Raw genomic sequence first — 13,291 nt, 5'->3', positions numbered from 1 at the left:
TTTCTGGAGCTTTTGCCGTCTGTCTTCTGGCTTTCAACCATAATTTCTGAGATCTGAATCGGCTTGCTTCGGATGACAGAAAATCTCTACGCATCATGCGCCGAGGTGCTCTCGGTATGCCAGGCCAACAAGGACAACCTCGAAGCTCTGCTTGACCCTGAGACTGGTTTCGCTCCCAGGCTTCGTGAGATATGCAACCAGCAGTACGTCGAGCCCAGTTTTGATGGCACATTGAACTAAGATGTGCAGATTACTAGAGCTGAACGATGAGGCCACGGCCGAAGCAAGCGTGCAGGAGCTTGAGGCACTGAAGATGGAGAGCGACACATGGGCCCTTCTCCAGGCATTGATGTCGTAAGCCGCCTCGCACTTCCACTACAGACACGTCCTGTGAATGATATGACAGCCTGCGCAAGACAACCCCACCTGAATATCCCCACCCCCGCGACCTTCTCGCCGTGAATCCGTACACGCCACCGGCCACTCTCGCGCAATCCATCATGCACGCGTCTCCTCTGTTATCCGCTCTTGTTGTCGTGCGCGAGTGGTTACACGATTCGGCGCCCTTTTCCCCCGCACCAGGTGCGACGAATGGGTACTGGCGGTTTACGCGAAATGCGGTTTTGCAGGGAAAAAGGACGGGACGTATGGGAGTCGGCTTGGTGGATGAGCTTGATCCCGACGCGACGAGCAGGGACGCTGAGGACGGGACAGGTTTGACCCCTGACGATGCAGTGAGTACAACAATAATATTTCTCGCAGGAGTAGTCTTGTCGTACGCAGTCATACGCGCTGGAGATATATCCTGACGGACATTTTCAACAGGCGTATGAAAAGACGGTCCTGCAGGCGCTCTATGCTCATGTTCGTGCTGGCCAGCTCGACGAAGCCGTGGATTTGTGTCGAAAGTCGCAGCAGCCATGGCGGGCAGCGAGCATCCGTGGTGCTCTGCTGTTCCAGTGGCATGCAATTGGTGAGTGTCACTGATACTTATGACATGCTAAGCTGCATTCCTCATCGTGTTCTGCGATACAAAGCGAACGAGCCGAAGGACGAGAACGCGATGGAGGACGAGGACGCCGACGACTCACAGCAGTGGCGGGGGAACGTGCGCAGACGACTGTGGAAGAGCACCTGCGAGGGTATCGCGTTGAACGTACGCGTCACGGATCATCTAGTGAAACTTCCTCAGTACTGACGTCTTTACTTCCCAGCAAGCCTTGCCACCTCCAGAAAGAGCCTTATATGCTGCTCTGGCGCCCAGCACGGCAACAGCCATTGTGCTAAAAGCTCACTGTCGCACTTGGGAGGATCACCTGTGGGCTCTCGTCAGCGTTGCATGTGAAGAGCGACTGAGCGCAGGTCTCTCAAAGATCGAGAGGGAATGTTTTTGGGAAGGCGGCTTGGGTGCCCTCGAACATGGGGCAACTGCGATAGCTGATGGACAAGCACCGGACGCTGGAGATGAGGAGTCATGGGAAGAGGATGTGCTGGATACGTTGGGCGCGTTGTCGAACGTCCAGGTGTCGGAAGGGTATGTAGGCTCTTCAAAAGTGTGCCGGTCTACTAACAACGCACTCCTTGTGATGAACAGTGCCCCTGCCGACCACCCATACCATGTTTCGCAATTGCACATCATCCTCGACCGCACGGATGAGTTGTTGGAGTCATTTGCGAACGGATTGCAGGAAGGTCTATACCTCTCTGCACCCGAGTAAGTAAAACAATCCGACCCCGAGGGAGAGGTGCTCATAGCTGCTGTGCAGATATCCCGCCATGACGCGCTTCTTTGCCCATCTATGTCTATTCCTTCAGATGATCGATATGCCAGTCTCTCCATATGCGACCCAAATTATCTTGGAGGCGTATCTACAAGTTCTCGAGGTAAGGACGGTTTGGTTTTATAACTCACAGCTCTAGAGCTCATGATGTTGCACGTACAGAATGCTGGTCAGCGGGATCTGATCGCCATGTATGCTGGAGCATTGGGCGATAACGCGGTGGAGCGCTATGCTCTATTCCTCACCTCTCTCGAACTGTCTGGCGACGCCCATGAGCGCAGGCTTGCCCTCACCCGAGCCAAGGACCATGGTCTCGATGTCGAGCGAGTTGCTGTTGTTACAGCGGAACGCACCATCGAGAAGGCATTCACAGTACGTCTATGCCCGAGCCGCCTGTGTATAGGGTCGTTAACATCGCGCATAGATCCTACCTCCGGCCAAGGGGCCCCTGCCTTCTATTATTGGACTGGAACCGGCTCCCACAGACGCAGAATGGCTGCTCTTGCGTTCGATTGAGTGGACGACGTTTTTCGAATCAACGTATGATACCGCACTCGAGCAAGCTAACGTCATCTTGCGGTACTTCCTTGGTATGCAGTCTACAGCATCTCTCAGCTCAGTCAGCTCAATCGTCTAACCACTGGATCGCAGGTCGTGGCCGGATACAACTTGCCAAGAACTTGCTGGAGATGCTCCCTCCCGAGCTCGGTACCTTACAAGATCCCGAGGACCAGGCGACAGAGTATATGCATTATCGCCAGTTCTTTGGTGTTTGGGAGGCGTTTGCCCGAGTTGTGGAGTGCCAAGCTCTTGAACAACCCCAAATGAACAAGGAGACCCGGGCAGCGTGGCTGAACGACTACAAGGGACTGATTGATCAAGCGAGAGAAGACACAATCAAACTACTGACCACCGACTGGCTCATGTCTGAAGTTGAGGTCAACAACGGTGAGTGGCTTGAATACACAACGCCGCGTGCATACATCTGAACACCAAATGTAGGCGATCGCAGACGTCGTGACCTTGCTCGGATTCGGCAAATATACATCCCGGAACTCATCATCCGCCTGCATTCAATCATGGTCAACTCGCGCAGTCGGATACCCGAGTCCGTATCTCGTTTTGCATGCTTTGCAGTGCGACCGTAGCTCATATTCGTGTCTAGGAACATCAAGAACGCTCTATCTCTCGTCAACATCGTCGCCGACTCGCGATACAGATTGTACGACGATTTTTCAAGTCAAGACGGACGCAGGTTAGGCGATTACCTTGGTGCTGTCCGACAGGCGGTGCTTGCAGGCCTGGAGGGAGGAGGGTCGGATCCCTTCAGAGTGCTGTCTGTGTGAACTTGCTCCTATACTCGTACCCCCGTTATTCGACCTTGTTTTCGGCCTGTCGTATTAGCACGGCTATCACGATGTATATGAGTAAATTCTCGCATTAGACAGTAACTGAGATATCGGTAAGGAAGGGAGATGATAGACTAATCAATGGTCTGCAGCAAAAGGAGGGTATGGTCAATCAAGAACTCGGGTCCGTTGGAATATACACCGCATAATCAACCTCTCGATCTCCTAGTCGTGCGCCGCTGTACTTCGCGACAACGTTTGGACGCATTGTAAATTGCCTCCATCCAGACTTGGCATTCCCTGACTGAACTGGCCCGCAGCCCAACAGTACCACCTCCACGAGGGTAAGCCACAGCAAGGTGGAATGCCTGGTCGTCTGGTATCATTGTTCAGTGAGAAGTCTAATTAGACGATGCGGTAATGTAACTCACCCCGTGCTCCGGGTGCCTCGCGGACTTCTACTTCTGCCAGGGACAAAGGCTGCAGACAAGTCCATCAGTGACATGCGTGTTGATAGGAAGTGCGTTTCTCATACCATACGGTACAACGATTTAGTGGACTCTTCAGTGAGTACGAGAATATCATTGCACAAAAAGGCGCGCAGCTTGCGTCCACTTTTGGCCTTCATAAGGATACCCTCTTTGAGGAGCTTCCTTGGTCCCATGTACCGAGTTGGCGCAGTCAAGTCGAGGCGGCTGGGCAAGATAAGCGTGAGCCTCCCAAGACATGTCCGTCGGACAACTAATACTCACCCTTGTCCTACCCAGAGGTCCTTGGAGATCTCCTTGAGACGTTCTCGGCCCTCCTGTGTGCGGATAGTCTCGTTGATATGCTCCAGGACGTTCTCCGCCACCTGCTGAGCCCGCTCGACTTGGCTGCGGTCTTCCCCGGGTTCCGTGTAATGGATGATCTACAGAAATTTATTATAACAAGACACGTGGAGAGGAAGGTCACGTTTTATACCTGCTTGAACAGAAGGGGATAGCGGGTGATGCGTTGCACTAGACAAGCTGTGAGTAAATATCAAATGGTTGCAAGCATCCGTCACTCACTTGGAACCAATAGGTAGCTAGACAAATCTAGGTTCCTCGCAGTAGGGTCGTCCCGGAGTCTCTGCCGGATCGTCAGCTAAAGGTGTTTATAGCGGCGGTAGGCACTGACCTGCAGGCACCCAGATAGCTCTGAATTTGACTGGCGCATCGACTGCAACATCTTGATCGCTGTAGCTTGATTGACGCAATAGTCCTATTGTGATACTGTTGAGGGTGACCACAGGCGAGAGCCAGGAAGTACTCACCATGTAAACACTAAGATTAGACATGTTCGCCTCCAGGATGTCGCCAATTCTGTCGACATATAGACGACATTCCTTCTGTCGCTCCTCTAAAGAGCTCAAGAACGTCTGCAAGACGGGTGAGCACAATGAACACGCCGAATAACAAGACAAAGTACCGTGTTCATCAGGAGGATGTCTTCCACATTAGCGAAGACCACAGTCCTCGCTTTCTCGTCCAGAATCGACAGAACATTAGCGTAGAAGTGCTGTGTGTGATATACACAGTGAATACGGTGGTTAAGTGATAGTAATCGTCATTCCTGCGTACCTCGACAATCAGCTGAAGGTCACGAACATATGCGGCCTCGGTAGCGATGAGCTCGAATATCGCCTGGGAGTCCAATTAGTATATGGACGCGGTGCATAGGAGCATCACTTGCCTCCTGGCGGCGACGTTCACCGGCTGGAATCCCTTCCAAGGCAGTCTTGTCGACGAGGCTCGCCCAAGACTACAAATCAGGGGATCAAAGGGGTACTATCTCGCAGATCAACAAGCTTAACCTACCGAACCGAACGCAGCATCTGCTTCCGGAGAAGGAGAAGGCTCCCTTTGCAAAATCGGAGCAGAGATGGTGGGACGCCCTGAGGGCTGCTCGCCGTCGTTTGCAGGCGTCCTCCTCCCAAAGAAGTGCAAGAACGAAGTGTGTGATTGGGTCCGATTCACCTCTCCGGGATTTGAGACTGTCGGTGTCATAGACACGAAAGACGCCGATGTTGGGCTAGAGCTGCTCTCGACGGACGCTATAGACAACCTATTCGTTGACAGATGGCTCTGCCGGAACGCCTCATAACGTTCGTACGCATCATCGAGCCGTAATGAGTTGTTCGGTGAATCGGTATCCGGAACAGGCGGTAGTTCCTTACGTGGTGATGAGGGTGGTCGAGGAGACCGTTCAGGCACTGCTGGAGCTGGCCGCCGCCTTCTGCTCGCCCTCCTTGCGGGACGCGGAGGTGGTTGAGCTTCTTGCTTGATAATGAGCCCAGCTGCTTCCAATACTCTCTGACGCTCGGCAGCCCGAGCTTCTCGATCTTGGAAATGAGTTTCTTCGTCGTCGTTGTCGGAGTCGCTTGACTCGGATTCACTGGCAGTTATGTAGTCTGAATCGCTACCATCCTCCTCAGCATCGTGGGAGTCGATGGCAAGTCGGATCTCGGTATCATTCGCGGTGGGAGCTCCGCTCGGGCTATTTGCATCCGTGGGCTTCGAGCTTCCGCTGGCGGACTCTGTGGGCGCTGTCACAAATACTATTGCGGCGCAAGATTTTGTTATTGTCCGATATTCGATTGAGAGATACATGCAAAGAAAATTAGAGACACTTCAGCCTGCCGGTAACGTAAACAAATGGACCGGGGGAAAGTGAGCAGAATGACTGACTAACCATCTGCGAGCGCGAGGTAAGCAGCAGGGACGATGAAAACCACCCCGCCCTGTTCTGCCTTCCACCAATCCGCGTCTGATCTATCGACAATCGTCAACTGGTCTCCTTCTGAAAACGGCAACTCGTCTGCATTGCTTCCGTTGTAATCATAGAGCGCATGGGCAAATGCTGGGAGAGAAAGAAGTTCAGAGTATGGTTATGACTCGGACGGGTGAAGTGCTCACCCGGTGTGATCTGCTCAACGTAGGTCTTGGGGAAGAAACCGGTCTTGCCATCCCGGACAACAGTGCCATACCACCAATCAGCGCCAGACTTGGAGGGGTGGGCAGTGAGGATCAAGTTCTCGCCGAAACCTAGGGTCGGAATGAGCGGCGGTCCAGCGTATACATTAACTCCACTTACTCAGTTCCTCTGGTCGCTGCGCCTCGTACGCGTAAAGCGAGCGGACGCGGTATTCTTAGTAGCAATTCCATCATCAAAAATCGGCTCACACAGCACATAAGAAGGGTCCACTCACCGACACTCATGTCCACGTCTGCAAGGGCGTTATCATCGGAGGTCTCAACTTGTATTTGAGGAACAGGCGCCACGGCGTCATCTACGTCCTCAACGCCCTCTTCCGCTGTCGTCGGCAGAGTTTCGGAGGGGAAGCGTTGGAGCACCGCTGATTCAGCTGCCAGTCCCGCAAACCAGCCAACAGACTCACGGTTGCTGTTCCTCGAAGTCGAGTCCATGGATGACAGCTCGACTGGTGCAGGCGGTGCGACAGGGGCTGGAGCAGGCGCAGGCGGAGACGGCGCAGGCGGAGCGGCACTGATGTGCTGGGGAGGTGCGGTGTCTCCCAAGACTTTGCCAGATATAGGAGCGCCGCTACGGTCATTAGTCTGCGCCTTCCTCAGCTTCTTGCCAGCCTGGATGGCGTTGAGGAGTGCACTTCGATCCCCGCCTACAGCAGGCGCAGGCGCGGCCATGGGAGCCGCGGGCGGAGGAGGACCCGCCGGTGGTGGTGGCGGCGGCGGAGGAACACCACCGGCAGCGGTGATGTTGGTAGCCATTGGAGGTGCGGAAGGAGGCGGCGGCGGAGGTGGAGGAGGCGCTGGGCTCGATGGTTCAGATGTCTTGGCTGGACCCGATGCAGCCGCCGACTGAGGCCTGGAGGGTGGAAGGATGCTGCCGAAAAGTTGCTGAGCGAGCTCGTTGCGCTTAGCCCTTGAGGAGTCAAGCTCGTCATCGCTGCTCTCGTCCTCGTCCTTTTCCTTGATGTCGTCCCAGTCATCCTCATCGTCTGCAGACGCAGTGTGGTAGGAGGTCTTGACAGCAAGCGGAGCGGGGCTCGCTGATGGAGGCACGACAGGCACTGGAGGTGCGGCAGGTGGTGAAGCTGCCTGGCTCTTGAAAAAGGGATTGTGGCTGCCACTGGCAGGATGTGCAGCGGGCGAGGGCGTGGCATTTGCACCCTCCTTCATCAAGCGGCTAAATGGATTCGTGGAGCCGCCGGAAGGCGTAGGCATAGGCGGGCTCGCGACAGGAGGTGCCGGGGGAGGTGGAGGCGGGGGAGGTGCGACTGGAGCAGCAGCAGCTTCGGGTGCAGCAGGCACAGCAGGCTCAGGAGCAGGGGGCGCAGGTGGAGGTACAGATGCAGTTGGGGTAGGAGCAGGTGGCGAAGCAACGGGAGTAGATCTCTGCTGGGCTTGTTCAGCAAGCATGCGCCGGCGGGCCTGATACTGCTCCTCTGCCAGGCGGGCTTCTTCCTCTTCTTGCTCAAGTTGCCTGAGCCGAGCAAGACGCTCACGTTGCTTTCGAAGAGCCTCCTCTCGAGCACGGAGAGCCTCCTCTTCCGGGTCGACAGTAGGTGCGGACGGTGTGGCAGGAGCAGCAGGGGCTGCAGGTGGGGCAGGTGCTGGAGGCGCCGCTGAGGTGACGGCAGAAGGCGTCCGCGGGGCGGGAGGGCGCGGCGCAGCACCCTTGCGAGGCGGAGGAGGCGCGGGCGGCTTCGCCTTGGAAGGTGGAGGGGGAGTTGGCTTAGGCGTGGGCACCTGAGATGAAGCAGGTGGGGCAGGAGCCGCAGGCGCAGGCGGAGCCGGAGCAGAGGGTCCCGTAGGAGAAGTGGGAGACTTGCCCTCCTTCAGGGCCTTCTCGCTCTCAAGACGCTCCCGACGAAGGCGTTCTCGGTTCTCAGCCTCGAGCTCAGCCTGCTTAGCCTTCTCTTCTGCTTCCTTCTTCTCCTGAGCTAGACGATCCTCAACGCTTGTGTCAACCTGGGAAGGAGAAGGCGACGGAGCAACGATACCGAGAGCTGCCATGCGCTCCCGGATACGCTGTTGAGCAAGCTGCTGCCGTTCCTCAGCAGTGAGTGCCTTCTTAGGAGCCGACGGGGCGGGGGGCGGGGGGCGAGCAGCAGTGGCGGCTGGCGCCGGTGGCGGCGGAGGCGGAGCTTCGCGTGCAGCAGGCGGGGTCTGTGGGCGGTCGTAATCACGGTCCCTATTGCGCGAGTAGGGCCTGTCACGATCAAAGTCTCGGTCCCGGTCATAGTCTCGGTCGCGATAGCTATCACGTTCACGACTGCGTTCACGGCCCCGGTCGTCCCGATCATATGCGCTCCTTGGCCGGTCGTAATCGCGGTCGCGGTCGTAGCGCGAGGAAGAGTAGCGGTCGTCCCGGTCATCGTAGCGGCCAAACCGTTCATTGCGTCGATCGCGGTCACGAGCCCACTCGCGTTTCTCGCGTTCTTTGCGCTCTTCACGATCTTTGATTCTCCGCTCGAGGTCGGGCAGTTTGTCGTGCATGAGATCTAGGAGCTCGCGTTCGAGCTTCCGGCGCTCGTCGTCCTTCGCAGGCGACCGGGGTCCTCGTGAGACATACTCGAGATCGTCTTGTACCCTCTTAACACGGTACCGAAGGTCGGACATCTCGCGTTCCAGAGCGTCGTCCTCCGCGGTGCGAGCTGCGTTCTCCTCCGAGACACGGTCGAGCATCTTCGCAGTGTTCTCAAGTTGACGCTTCATGTCGTCGAGATCGGCGGCGGGACTTGCGCTCTCGCTAGTCGTTCGGATGGCAGCACGATCGACGTGACGACTCCGAGGCTGGTAAAAGCCGCCGGCGGGAGTCTCGTCCTTGAATTTGTAGACAGTTGCGTCCTTGCGTCCACCCGCGCCGGCGGCATTGGCGTATAGAGAACGCTCACGCTGATATGACATTGGACCAGCATCCGGCCCGGCTGGTGAACGCGCGCGTGTGTCATTCTTCAGGATGTCTTTCAACACGTCGACCGAAGACTCGAGGTCCCGATGGGAGGGTGGCACCAGCTCCTGAGGAAGGACGTCGGGTATCTCGTTGCCGTTGAGTTCTGCAGACGATAAGTACGATGCATACTAAGTATGAACGAATACGTACTTCTGTAGATGAGACCCATTGCGACATGGAACTCGGGCAAGTTGAGCTTGCCCCGATTATCAACGTCTGCGAGGGCCCTACAACACAATTGGAGATGGATAGACACAAGAACGGCGTGGCACTCACCATATCTTAGCCAGATCGTTCCTATCCAGTCCACTCTGACCAAACACCTCAAGCGCAGTCTGGCCACTGATGAAGCCGGTCCCCTGCGTGTCCCAAGCCCTGAAGATCTGATCGTAATTCTTCTTCTCCGCCTTCGACAGAGCCCAAGGCACCCGCGGCGTAGCATTTCCGCGCTGCGCTTGATTATGCTGCTGGAAGGATTGCTGGAGATTGAACCCGCTCTGCTGCTGTTGGAACTGGGGAACACCAGCGGCGTTGTACGGTGCGGAGGTGTTGGCAGGAAGGAATGTGTTCGTCATCATAGTCAACCTGGGGTCTACGAAGCCCGTCATTTGGGGGACCAGCGGTCGCATCCCACCAGCTCCCGGGAATCCCGTCGGCTGCGCCATGAGCGGTGCCAGGCCAGGAGAGCTGCTCATGAGACGGTTGGGCTGCTGCGCGCCAAGGAATCCGCTGTTTTGCACATTCTGAGGCTGCTGCTGCTGTTGAAACTGAGAAGGAATGGGAGGTACTGGTGGTACTGGCGGCGGCGGGGCGCGTTGCTGGAAGCCCCCTCCCGGAAAGCCCGTCGGCTGAGGCTGCAACTGCTGTCCAGGGAATCCAGTCGGCTGCGGTTGTAGCTGCTGCCCCGGAAACCCTGTCTGTTGTTGCTGGAAGCCCTGCTGACCAGGAAAACCGGTCTGCTGCTGCTGACCAGGGAATCCAGTTGGCTGAGGCTGCTGGAAACCTGGACGCTGCCCAGGAAAACCGGTAGGCTGGGTAGGGATCTGCTGGAATTGCTGGGGGTTATACCCCGTCTGCATGGGATATTGGTAGCCCTGTCCCCATTGCGCCATTGGGAAAGGTTGTGGATGTCGAGCAAAGTCGCTGTAGGGAGTCAAGAGATGGCGCACTTGGCGCCCATTACGCATGGATTGAGCGTCACGCTCGCCTGCGGACACCGCTCAGGCACGGAAGAGGATCGAACCCGACTGAAGCCCACAACGACGCCGTAATACTCAGCACACAACGACGAGAAGCTGGACAATGTGTACGCGACACGAAGATGAGGTACACAATATTCCATTCCAAGGGTGCTCTATGAGCTACGAAGGTACATGCGAATCTACTGCAACATCGTGGTATGTAGAGTATACGACGGCGATACTCTACGCGTCGCTCTTACCTCAGGACTCAGCGTTGATATGAGACCCTGATGAGAGAAAACATCGGTCAGTAAAACTGCGGACTCGAGGCACACAACAAGGTGACAAGAGATCAGAGAACCGCGTCTCGACAATGACCATCTCCCAGAGGGAGAGGCTCTCAGACGGCACTTCCTAATTGCATTCGGTTGGAGATCATCCGAGGAAGAAGAGAATCTTGGCAGGGATGGGACGGAGGACTCACCAGCAGCATCATAGTATACGACGCGTCTCAATTGAACCTTGACTATTGACAGCCCCAACGGAATGAGATCTGACCGAACGGTCACAACGATCAACACCTGGAAAGACCACAGTCAGCAGACTGCGACGACTACGCGACAACGAATACGAAGAATCAGTGGTGCAATTTGTTTGGCTTATGCTCTGCCTTCTCGTCAAAGCCGAAGCTACGACTGGGGCGGCAGCGTTCTCATCATCGAGAGAAGTCTGAATGGTTACTCACTGTAGTCTGCGTGGTTTCTGGGACTGCATAAAGGCCGTCGACGCGTTGCAGCTGTGAGCGAACACAAGAGAAAAATGCGCGCGCGACGACCGAATATATATGGGGCGGGAGCTTCCACGTGCCCACCACGTGGACATCTGGCGCCCGCGAAGTAAGGCCCTCAACTGGTTGTCAATACATACTACTTAGGCTCACACTGGGGTCTCGTGTAAAGACAAAGCTACAGTTCCACGCACGAAGTGAAGAAACGTCTGTTGCGGCAACCGAAAGCCAGTATCCGAAATTCAGCAATCAAAGACCTAAGCTACCCACCCGTTGCTCGCCTTGCTGTTTCCCGTCACTCCTCTCGCCGCCTCGGCCATATCAAATGCCTCATACAGCCTCTCAAACCTCTCGAGCAACACCTCGCCCGCACTTGGATGTTCTTCCCACACGGGCACCGCGGTCACACCTGGTCGATCATTCCCCCATCTGTCGTTTTCCGACCCGAAGCGAAGGAGCTGCACTGTAGAAGCCGTTTGCCCGTGGTAAGAATGCCAGAAGGGGTATCCGACGTCAGTGGGCGAGAGACGGGGACAGTTTTTGACTGTCGGGACCGCACGTAGAGGGACGAGTGCGAGGTGCACTGCAGAGACGGCAGCGGCATAGAGCGACATGAGGATATGCGTCGAGCCTAGCAGTCGGACCTGGCAAGGAGACGGATGAGCGTGGCCCATGGCCGTGGTATACAACACGTACCAAGAAGAAGGCTGCGAGCATCAGCCACCGCCAGCCAGGTATAGGGATGTTGAGTAGTGAGCTCATATTCGTTGCGATGATACCAGGGCTGACGACGAGATGGTGAATCTCGCCATGCGGCGCGACCAGCTCAGACATACTCGAGACACGACCGGTCTCCTGTGCCTCGAGGGTTCGTCTCTCCAGTTCAGCAGCGATAAGCTCTATTTGGAACTTGGAGGCTTGGTACGAGTGCATCGTCTTCGTAAGTTGCCAGTCGTCCTTCGGGTCGAATTCGGGCTCTGCGTCAAGCGAAGACATCCATAGCACGCGTGCTGACGAGCCAGACTTCTGGGCGTATGCGAGGAGAAGATGTTGCACAGAACGGTACTAGTTCGGAAACATGAGTGAGTGAGAGTGACGAGAACACAAGGGGAACGGACATACCAGAACGTAATGCCCAAAGACATTGCATTGCCATGTGTACCCAAGGTTGTCCTTGCTCAGTACACCGTTCACTTGGATATTGCGACGTGGATGTTGGCAGGCGTATATAGGGTATCGCAACAAGTCCCACGTAAAGCCCAAAATGTCGAGGTGGCTGTACGTCGCGGTACCAGCGTTGAAGATTAGATGTGATAGATATTCGTACCTATGCGCGGACATGTTAGCCAAGTATCATGCCAAATAGTACTGTATGTCGAGACAGGACAGCGTCTCTCGTGCCCTCTCCTCATGAACTCAGTCATTCACGCGAGCGGGTCGAGCACCAGTGTCCCAAGCATTGGCAGCATCGGTTTACACTATCACAAAGTATGCGATAGACAGATACTCGTCACGGAAAGAGGAACACTCACTTTTGTGACACGGTCTTGCCAAACTCCAGTACACTCCGCACCGAGGACAGGTCGAGCACCTCCAGCTCAAGTCTCGCGTTCTTCCTGAATCTGCGTGCATACTTCTCCTCCTCCGAGCCCAACTTCAGCTTCGAGATGTATTCGTCCAAGAGTCCGTAGAGCCGCGTCCGTGCATCCGCCGCGCGCTTCGGGTCCCTGCAGGCCATGATGATGGTTACGCCCGCGTCCGGGTCGAACGTGTATTCATCGACGATCCCTGTGTTCCCGCCCGCATTTGCGTAGGTCGTACCGGGAACCTCAAGCTTGAAATAAGGCTGCGCGTCTGGAGGGCTCGGAGCGGAGAGCTGGACGAGCAGACGGTGGCAGATGCCGAAGCCAACACCCCTACACCGGCGCGTCAGTGATTGATGTTTGTTTACGAGGCCTATGCACTTACCCGTTTGCCCCCGTAACAACTATCGCAAGGCCCTTGGACATTTCGTTTCTATGTTATCGCTGCTGACCAGTAGATAAAGCGTTCGCGTGGGCTGTCAAACTGGACGCCGCGCTAGGCCCGTAGGGGGGTATAATCAGTCGCTGTGACTGGCTAGCTTCGGTGTCGCCAGAGGCCAGATAGTAGTTGTGGAGAGAGGAGATAGGCGAAAAAGAGAGGGGTATACTTCCTCCGTCGTACCACTTTGAGATTGAGTTGCGGGGAAGGGGA

The 13,291-nt window shown here is 56.0% G+C and overlaps 3 protein-coding genes across 3 annotated transcripts; 1 reads left to right on the top strand and 2 right to left on the bottom strand.

Annotated features, from left to right (window-relative positions):
• Positions 1 to 313: 313 nt before the first annotated feature.
• Positions 314 to 3,127, top strand: L226DRAFT_460097 (uncharacterized protein; the record flags this gene model as incomplete). Its single annotated transcript, XM_067675569.1, has 12 exons — positions 314 to 354; positions 407 to 734; positions 826 to 973; positions 1,038 to 1,156; positions 1,215 to 1,534; positions 1,595 to 1,714; positions 1,767 to 1,884; positions 1,944 to 2,153; positions 2,206 to 2,371; positions 2,433 to 2,729; positions 2,784 to 2,889; positions 2,947 to 3,127. The coding sequence occupies 12 exons, from the start codon at positions 314 to 316 to the stop codon at positions 3,125 to 3,127; spliced, it is 2,154 nt and encodes a 717-aa protein (XP_067537107.1).
• A 61-nt stretch (positions 3,128 to 3,188) lies between these two features.
• L226DRAFT_611883 (uncharacterized protein) lies at positions 3,189 to 10,248 on the bottom strand. Its single transcript, XM_067686323.1, has 18 exons — positions 9,365 to 10,248; positions 9,239 to 9,315; positions 6,363 to 9,191; positions 6,248 to 6,301; positions 6,070 to 6,198; positions 5,846 to 6,013; positions 4,972 to 5,711; positions 4,847 to 4,915; positions 4,735 to 4,797; positions 4,583 to 4,672; positions 4,428 to 4,532; positions 4,292 to 4,375; positions 4,183 to 4,243; positions 4,094 to 4,131; positions 3,883 to 4,040; positions 3,666 to 3,825; positions 3,562 to 3,610; positions 3,189 to 3,506 (listed from the first exon to the last, which is right to left on the bottom strand). Exons 1-18 carry the CDS (start codon positions 10,198 to 10,200, stop codon positions 3,340 to 3,342), a joined length of 5,877 nt encoding a protein of 1,958 aa, XP_067537106.1. The 5' UTR covers positions 10,201 to 10,248; the 3' UTR covers positions 3,189 to 3,339.
• Positions 10,249 to 11,169: 921 nt separating this feature from the next.
• L226DRAFT_505947 (uncharacterized protein) lies at positions 11,170 to 13,290 on the bottom strand. Its single transcript, XM_067678056.1, has 5 exons — positions 13,025 to 13,290; positions 12,589 to 12,972; positions 12,179 to 12,383; positions 11,753 to 12,121; positions 11,170 to 11,700 (listed from the first exon to the last, which is right to left on the bottom strand). Exons 1-5 carry the CDS (start codon positions 13,063 to 13,065, stop codon positions 11,314 to 11,316), a joined length of 1,386 nt encoding a protein of 461 aa, XP_067537105.1. The 5' UTR covers positions 13,066 to 13,290; the 3' UTR covers positions 11,170 to 11,313.
• Between the last annotated feature and the right edge of the window lies 1 nt (position 13,291).

Source organism: Lentinus tigrinus, assembly GCF_003813185.1.
Source record: "Lentinus tigrinus ALCF2SS1-7 unplaced genomic scaffold L226scaffold_8, whole genome shotgun sequence".
Lineage (NCBI taxonomy): Eukaryota > Fungi > Basidiomycota > Agaricomycetes > Polyporales > Polyporaceae > Lentinus > Lentinus tigrinus.
Note: the sequence above shows the minus strand (reverse complement) of the source record. Positions and strands in the feature narration are given on the sequence as shown.